General features: G+C 37.8%; 1 protein-coding gene across 2 annotated transcripts in view; it reads left to right on the forward strand.

Moving 5' to 3' along the window:
- PAN3 (PAN3 poly(A) specific ribonuclease subunit) overlaps positions 1–8,959 on the forward strand; it is a 57,869-nt gene that overhangs the window by 41,754 nt on the left and 7,156 nt on the right. For both annotated transcript variants that reach the window (XM_010140060.1, XM_010140059.1), the window contains 2 exons: positions 5,193–5,332; positions 6,133–6,262. In XM_010140060.1, coding sequence (XP_010138362.1) covers positions 5,193–5,332; positions 6,133–6,262 — 270 coding nt within the window. The remainder of the gene's footprint in view (positions 1–5,192; positions 5,333–6,132; positions 6,263–8,959) is intronic.

Raw genomic sequence — 8,959 nt, forward strand, 5'->3', positions numbered from 1 at the left:
CTTTCCCTAACTTCCCCTCAGGGTAAAGTACATTGCTTCAGCAGGCACCACGTACCCTGTCCGTACTGGGAGTGAAAGTCTATAATAGGGAGTTGGATTTAAATTATTTTCATTAACTGAGCCTAGTCACTGTGAGGAAATCGATCATTCAGAGTCTTCCAGTAAGAAAAGTTTGGACTTTGGCCACACATAAGCTAGCTTATTGGAGACCATGTCCTAGAACATAGCAACATTTTTTTTTTTATGCTACAGTAAAGGAAACTTCAGTGTACTTTTAGTATATCAAAAAGGATTCCCTCCCTGTGCCCCACCTCCAGCTACATATCAGTGGGCTTTTGGCAGTAATTTAGTGAAAACAGGTGGGAGAAGATAGGAATACATGCAAGTGAGGGATTCCATGCCTAAAATTGTAATGAGCAATTTTTAAAAAATCTAAATACTTATTTAAATTTATTTTAATTTCAGCTGGGAAAGAGATCTTCCTGAGGTATTATGACATTCAACTAATTTTAAAGCAAAATGTTTAATGTACTTGGAGCTACAAATCTAAAATTTACTTTCAGGTACATGAATCTGTCAAAACAGCAGCCCAACACTTGGCAACTGACTTGCTTGGTAATGCCTGGTTTTGTTTAGAAGTGATGTTTTTGCATATTTTGTACGTTCATATTTAATTTGTTCAGGTGTCACTGTTCAACCAGAAAACAAGTACCCTTAAATACGTAGTTTGTAAGATCTAAACTGGAGTTATAAACTACAGTATTGCCTTCTTTTTTGTCACTTCCTCTGGAAGGGCTAGGCTTTCACTATCCGTTTTGTTCCTTCAGAGATTCTGGACTGAGTTCATTCCTTGAAATTCAGGAGTCATTTATCATCCTCTACCTTTTGTTTGCCCTAGCCAGATAAAATTACAAAAGAACAGCTGCTGCTTGTCCTTTTTCCTCTCGATCCATGACCCAGTTCCTGAATTCCTCTGGGACTCCTGTGACTGTTAAAAATGTAGGTTATCTCTTGGTTTACTGCCCAGCTAATATGCATTTCCTTGTTGCTGTCTTCAGTGGAAGAAGGTATTTTTGTTAGTATTTGTCACTTTCTGGCTATTTCCCATTGTTAATATAGATAGGAAAGAGTTTGGCCAGAACAGTGAGGGGCTATGTAAAAGGAATGTGATTATTCTTTAGAATCTGTGTTAAACACGTTAATTTAGTATCATTTAAGAGTTAAATGAAGGCAACAGTAGTGGAAGCTAAAAAGAAGTAAATGAAATACGAATGGCCACTTGCATTAAAAACGAGGTGTTAAACCTATATAAATTCCAGCACATCACTTCTCACCCTGCAGTCCTTAAGTCTTGTATGTCAGTTACGTAATACAGATGGGAAAACTGTAAATGGTGATATAGGAAACAGTAAAAAGGCTTCACAGATACTTCTGTAATTGGAATAGAATGACAGTGAGTCCTTGCCATATGAAATGAAGATAAAACGTAAGTTTATTGATATAACAAGTACTATACGGTTACATTTGCTCTAAATATTTTAAATTTAGCAAACCAGAATAACTTTCACGTGCACCTCCCCAAATTTAAAGAAACTAGTTGAAGAGGCATGTGAAGTATTAATGTTGACTTCAAAAAACTATAAATAATTAAAAAAAAAAAAATCTAGGAACTAGGAGGGACACCTAAGAGCAATTCCGGAAGTTAAAAGGGTAAATGAATCCACAGAACTGTAGAGTGAGTGAGTTCTTACTGATTCAGGCAAAGCAATAGAACAGGGTAAACAAGAGAGTAATGTCAGTTTCAAGGAGTTTGTGGAAAATGGATCTCCTCAAAAATAGGTTTTATCTGATTAGCTTACACATCTGGCTGATAAAGCCAAGCGTATAAGATGCTGAGGTATCTCCAAGGCATTTGGTGTGGTAACACATACTTTTTTAAAATATAAAAATATTAAAATAAAATTATGCAGAAGGGAAAGGGTACCTATTCAATTAACTTTTAAATTGGACACTGACGTATTTGAAATCCATTTCTAACAGGAAGACATTAATGAAGAAGGCTCTTTCTGAGTTTGTCTCCTAGGGGCTCATTTTAAGTCTAATGCTATTTAATACTTCTATCAATTAACTAGATGATGATAAAATCTTTACTAGCAAAGCTTTCAGCATAAAAAGATAGGTTGGTACAGGTTACAGTTATTAATTGAATTTCTAATTAAATGGTCCTTAGTTGCATGCAAGGTATGTTTTTGAAGAAAAGGCAAGATTTTCCATGAAGTTGAGAATTAGCTTAGTATGTTGATAGTTACCATAGCAAAAGTCTGCTGGCAGGCCTGTGGCAAAAGTAACTGGTGTGATCCATAGATACGTGCAAAGCATGATATGGAGTATAAACAGGGAAATGATCATACATGCTGTGGATCTGTACCTTGCACTAGCAAGGCTACTGCAGGAATACAACATCTATTTCTGGTGTACCCGCTCCAAGGAGATCTTAGTAGTGCTTGTGTGTCTCCTTTGACCTTTCACTGTCTAGAGGCAGGAAGAGCTGAATCTGTTGATGCTTTCAGAGGGGAGGTTAGAGCTTAATAGGCATGTATGGTTTGCTTCCTTATAGTAAGGATGGTGTACCCCAGCTCCTGCATGGACAGAGTTGGTCAGCAGATGGTAGTTTTAACCCTTCTAAGATAGGAATCTGGTTTCCATAAATCTTGACGTTTATGGATTCCTTCCAACTTCAGATATTCTATGACTCCCCTGTCCCACCAGAAAACTAGTACCTGTCTTTAGGCAAACACTGGGCATTGTAATAACACTATTTTTCAAGGTTTCAGCTGTCAGTGAATAGTGAGGTATCTCCAGAGAGTAGTTCAGCTCAAAATCTGAATTGTCTTGCAGAATTACTTGCAGATACCTTAAATTCATCAGACTCTTAACTGAATCGCTTGAAGCTTAAGTTCCTAAAATCAGTGGGATGAAACCAAGTCACTTTTGCAACTAAACAAGTTAAGCATTGACTGTAATTTGAAATGTGTGTGTGTAGGCTGCATTGGTGTGTTGTATCATCTCTGCCATTTTTTCTATTAGATGTAATTTGCAAACCAAACAAAAGTTAAGGTTGTGAGTCAAATACTCAAAAAGCCAATAGCCTGAATTTAGAGTTTCCTGGCTGATATTAATGTAAGATTCTTTCTCAACCATTTTTAAAATCTAATTCAATCTGTATTAGGAAAACATCTATGTAAAGGAAGGCTAGGTTTTCACAGAGTCTTTCCTGAAGTTGTATTTTTGGTGTCTCAGGGTTGTGTGATTATAAAGAATTTATATAGGATATATCCTTATGAATTACTAAAAGTTGAAAGGTATCAAGTGTAAAGTATGGGACTGCAGAAAGAAGATAGATTGTGATTAATACGAATACTTACATACTTCTTCAAAGTCTTTGAGAGAAAAAATAATAAAAACAGCACGTACTAGGTAACAATGTCTCTATATATATAACTGCATCAGCGAGATTCCTCTCTTTAGTACTATAGCAGTGTCTTCTGCTGCTCAAATTAACTACTTGGGAGTAGAAGCAAGTGGGTTCCCACCAAAATGGGGTTTGTTCCTCTGCTTCATTTCTCTTTACCAAGGTTCAAAGGAATGCTGATAGTTGGGAATTCCTGATGCCTTAGGAAACTGGTTCTAGCAAATGCCAGTCCTAGCTCCTTCTCTATCACTTTGTCCTTCTTAGTTCTGTCTTGTTTTCTACATCCTGTGTCTTTCTTCATTAGCTACAAGAGTATCTTCTGCCATGTTGCATATCCATGTTTAAATTGTGCTGCTTAATCATACTTGATATGAAAACAGCGGGGACATTGAGAGACCTGGAAAGGCTTTCTTTACTCTGTCCCTCAACACCTGGGAGATGTGGCTGCAGGGAAAGCTCTGTTCAGCTACTGCAGCCAGAGGCAGCAAACATGGTTACTCCTCTGGGTGGAAGAGCTGTTGAGAGGCTGTGGCACGTTTGCCATCGCAGCATTTTTCTGAAGCTTCCGAATTCTAAGCAGAACTTTTAATGTTGCAGTGCTGCCAAATTTTCAGCTGTTCTTACAGAAATGACAGGAGGTGTATTCCTCGTATGACTGTATTCTCTGCTAAATGGCATAGTCTTGCTCTGGACTGTGAAGCTGATATTCTTGGTAGTTAGTAACTTTTGCTTTTTTACTTTTTCAAAAATGTCTTACTTTCTCAGAAAACCTCAGGAAAATACTAAACTTCTCTAGGTGACTCTTAAATTCAATCTGAAGCAGGCATCCAGCATGGAAAGCTGTGGGTGTTTCAGGTTTGCCCAAGCTGTGTGTAGCTGAAAGCCTTTCTGTGGAAAGAATCAGGCAGCTTTTGCTATGAATGTCATTGATATTAATTTAGGCTACTGTTTTTTAGGGGTGGGCTTTAAAATCTCATATAAAATAATTTCTGGTGTCTGTCTATTAAAATTGGCAGAGTTTTCTGTTGTGGCAAAGCAGCCTGTATGCAGCATTCATCTTTTAAGGGAAGGTTTAGTAATGGTAAGGATTTCTTCATAAAACGTGATGCTGCTAAATTTGTTAGCCATGCAGGTCTGTTCCTGTCTAGTTATTTCAGGCGGTTCGTATCTTTTCATGCTGGCCATCCGAGATGAAAATCTTTGACATCTCTGTTAAACCAGAAACATGACTTGCTGGAATCTGGTGTGGATTCCGGTGTGGAATTCACATTGGTTGGCCAATGTGAAAAGGTATAGCAAATGCTGTTTGTGTTTTAATAAATAACACTTGACAGGTCTTTCTGCATCTCGTATTGAGAAGACTTGCTTTATTTGCTACCAACTCCTTGACTCATCAGGAGCGAGCAGGTGGGTGCTTACTGGAACCTCTTTGCAGAGCTTCTGCTCACTGCATAGTAGTTCTCTCTGGTACTATCCTTAAATAGCTAAAAATAGGTAAATATAGTACTTAGAATTGCTAGGTATCAGGACAGAATTTTAGGACATTTTAACTACTGTAACTTAGACAGTCATATTGAACTATGATTTGAATAGCATTTATTTTAGATGCTTAAAATCTTCTAAGGTTATTGAAAAACTGTCTCTTTTTAAACACTCTTGAGTACCATAGGTAATATTTATCTATACTAAGAATCTTATCTATGTGTGCTTTCCCTGTTAGCAAGCAGATCTGATCTCCCTGGGGAAAGTTGTGTTGGCTTTGGCTTGCAATTCTTTATCAGGAATTCAGAGAGAGAATTTGCAGAAAGCAATGGAACTGGTGACAATCAACTATTCCTCTGATCTGAAGAATCTGATTTTGTAAGTTTGCTTCATAAATCTTTTAAAGGAAGTTACTCCTTTTTTGGAACATAGAAATGTCAAATGGTATTTTTAAATGCAAGTAAGATTACAGATCTAACTACTGTCATGGAGTTGTCCGCACGGTCAATGCGTTGTTAAACAATTTAAAATTTGTATAATGTGTAACTTCATAATGTGTCTAATAAAATCAATGTCATTTCTTTACTAAGTGATGTTAAAGCTCTTAATAAGAGACGATTAAAAAATGCAAGCTTTTTAAATTTTCTTCAACACTCTGCCTCGTTGTCTACTAGCTACTGTAGCAATATGCTAGACTTTATCTTACTTTCAGAAGGTATTGACAAAAAGGCACATTGCCTTCTTGACCAAGGGGTTGAGTGCTAGTTTTCTTGTCTGCATATTATTTTGCATTGTTCTTTAGACTAGTCAGCCTTTCTCATCTTGCGGCGTAAGAGGGAAAATTAGACATCTCTGCACCCTCTCTCATTTGAAAAACAATTGCATTACAATCTGAATCTTCACATCTTCTCTTTTTGAGTATACTCTTGATGTTTAAGTGGGATGAACTACACAGTTCCATGAAAGTACACACCTATCTTGTATAACGAACTGATTGGATGTATACATTTAAGTTAACACACGTTTTCTCTGTTAACGTCTTTTTAAGAAACACCTAAATTCTCAAATTTGTATTAAATAGGCATCGGGGTTAAATAGTTAAGATCATAATGGGATGATCCCTTTGGCATTCGCAGCATATTTAAGTAATCTTTTTGGGGGTGGGGATATTTTGGCAGGTATTTGCTGACCGACCAAAACAGGCTTCGCAGTGTAAATGATATCATGCCTATGATTGGTGCACGATTCTATACTCAATTGGATGCTGCTCAAATGCGAAATGATGTTATAGAGGAAGACCTTGCAAAGGTAAATCACTTAGTAATTCCTACAGAAAGACTTAGTCAGTGTTCTTACAGCTGTACTTTAAAAAAGAATATTTTCTGCTGTTCGTTTTTCTGTTTGGCAACCTAAGTAAACTGCTTGCAGACTTGAACTCTGAGCTCAAGGTACTGAAAGACCAAAAGCTCCAAGAACCACTAGTTTTAGGATGTCCTCAGCTAGGCGTGAACTGAAGTAACATCTTTGTGTCCAACCAGCAGTCTTGAGGCATAAGCGTTCACTATGGAACGTTTAAAAAGTAGTATTCTGAGTAAGTAAGGCCGTGTATGTCATCATACATTATATCGTGTAGCTTGTGCTAGAGGTTATAGAGCAACAAATGTTGCCTTGAAATTATTTCTTAAATTGGTATTCCAGTGTCACTTGACTTACCTCATATGTTTTCCAAATGAATGCTAGGTCATGGAGGTAAAGGCTGCCATCCTCAGCTTCCCTGAAGCATGCTGTTGGGGTCTAGTTAGTCTGTCGTGTTCAGTAAAGGTATCGAGTGCTAGCTACAAAGGAACTATGTACTTTGGCCCATGTTAGTGTGTGTTTGTTCAACAGGAAAGGGTGTCTGCTTGTGAGAAGCCACTAATCACAGGACTTTCTAACAAGACTGAGATACATTACAGAAGGCTTTCATGGTGCCGAAGGTGTGTGGGATAGGGTATTAAGTTTTGAAGGATTTAATAAAGTCCTGTGATTCCTTTTCATTATAATGCCCTCATGGAGAATAATTTTTCTTTTAAGAAGTAGTACACCAATAGTTGGGATTCTGATGGACTGCTTCTCCCAATTTCTTCACCACTGGCTTGTTGGATAACAGTTTTTCCCTCCTTACTGAAAGATACTGAAATCTTATCAGAAGCAACAAGCTGTAGAAGAGCAAGGCTTCTGTACCTGCTTTGGATGTAGATGTCTCAGTAATGGATTCCTGCTCTATCAGAGTCAACCCACTATTCCTGATCTGATCGTGTTTGAAGTTCATTTTTTAATGTGGCCCAATGTGCCTGCACAAATTTGGGCAGGTGGACTTTTTCCCATAACAGATGGAGATTGTCCTGTAATCAGCGTTAAGCAGTCCATGTTTTCGGTGAGGATGGTTGTAACAGTTGCTTATCACTGACAGATGAGCAGAGCCACTACAAATCTAAGTTGTTACACAGCCCCCAGTTTGGCAACAGCTGTTTACCTGGCAGTGATAAATAGCAGTTGCTAACTAGCTGTTGTGCTATAACTTGTTTGTACTACCACACCCGCAGTAACATTAGGGCTACGGTATCCCTTTAGTCTAGCCTGGTACACTCTCTTCATTATTGCCCCAAAGCAGATGCTTAGGGGAGAGTATTAGAACAAGGCTAGTATGTGTGGTATTTTTCCTCAATCTCCAAGCACACAGTTATCTGTACCTTAGGGCCTTCTCATGCTGGAAGTGGTTCGCATGTAGTTAATAACTTTGTTTTCTTGAAGCAATGAATATTTTGTTACTCCAGTGACAGTCAGGTTTCACAGAGCAATGACCTCATTACACTATTCCTTCCTTACCTTTATATTCCCATCATCTATATGTCACAGCATTCAAAGCCTCAGTGTTTCAAGTCCTCTAATCCACTCTATGGAAGAGCTCCCTGCCTCACAGGCTAACAAGCCTGCAGAGAGGCCATCTGGAGACTTAGTGCCAGTGTTGATGCTGAGCTGTGTCACCACTGACCGGGAATCTGCAAGGCTGCATTCACACAGATGTGGCTTTAGCTTTTGTGTATTTGGGCACGTACCAAAAAATTATTTGGAGGTTGTATAGACCTTTGCTAGCTAGACATGGTAAGTCTTCCCCATCGATGTCTGAAGTGTAGCTACTGTTGCGGCACAAGCTGTTCTGCTGTGTGTGGGTTCTTTTTTTTTTGTTTGTTTGCTTTGTTTTTGTTTTGACTGGTAGAGGTTGTCTGAGGTCAAGCTTATATCGCCTTGACTTTATCTACCCAGCTCTACACAGTGATCTACTCCAGACTGAATTAATTTGAAATCAGTATGATTGTGTATGGAATGCGATGCAGCTTAGCATGAGTAAAGTTGGAGAGCTGGGCCGTTGGGGCATGTGAATAGTGTCAGGAGAGAATCTTTTTCCTGCCAGCTTTGAACGGGTTTTACTTAAGCAAAAGATTAATCCACAGTTTAATGTAAGCTAGGATGTAATTCTTTTTACTGTATCTTAAGTGATGAGGAATAATGTATGAAATAAATTTTTCAGTTGCATGTTTTCTAAGCATCTATAATTCTCATGTTCTGTCTTTTGTATGAACTTGTTTTCATTGCTTTATCTGTTATTGATGGACTCAGGGTTTATATTGTTTTAAGACTTAGATTCTAGCTTTTTTGAAAATCATTTTTCAAAACTATGTTTGGAATCAGTTGTAATTTGAATGGTGGTCGTTATTGTTCATAAATTTTTACTAATAATAGCCTACGAAGCATTTCTGAAAAATGAATCTGGTAGATGATGTCCCTTCTCATCTTTACCTGAAATAAGGTATTATAGTATGTACTTCTACAGGTCTTGATAACTCTGTGTATATATATAACACATTCTTCTTTAATTTACTGTATTTTAGCATGCCTGTAAGTATAGGTTGGCAAGAGACAAGACTTAGTTTCCACAAAGAAATAGATTGCATGATCCAATTC

The sequence above is a fragment of the Buceros rhinoceros genome, unplaced genomic scaffold, assembly GCF_000710305.1.
Source record: "Buceros rhinoceros silvestris isolate BGI_N320 unplaced genomic scaffold, ASM71030v1 scaffold237, whole genome shotgun sequence".
Lineage (NCBI taxonomy): Eukaryota > Metazoa > Chordata > Aves > Bucerotiformes > Bucerotidae > Buceros > Buceros rhinoceros.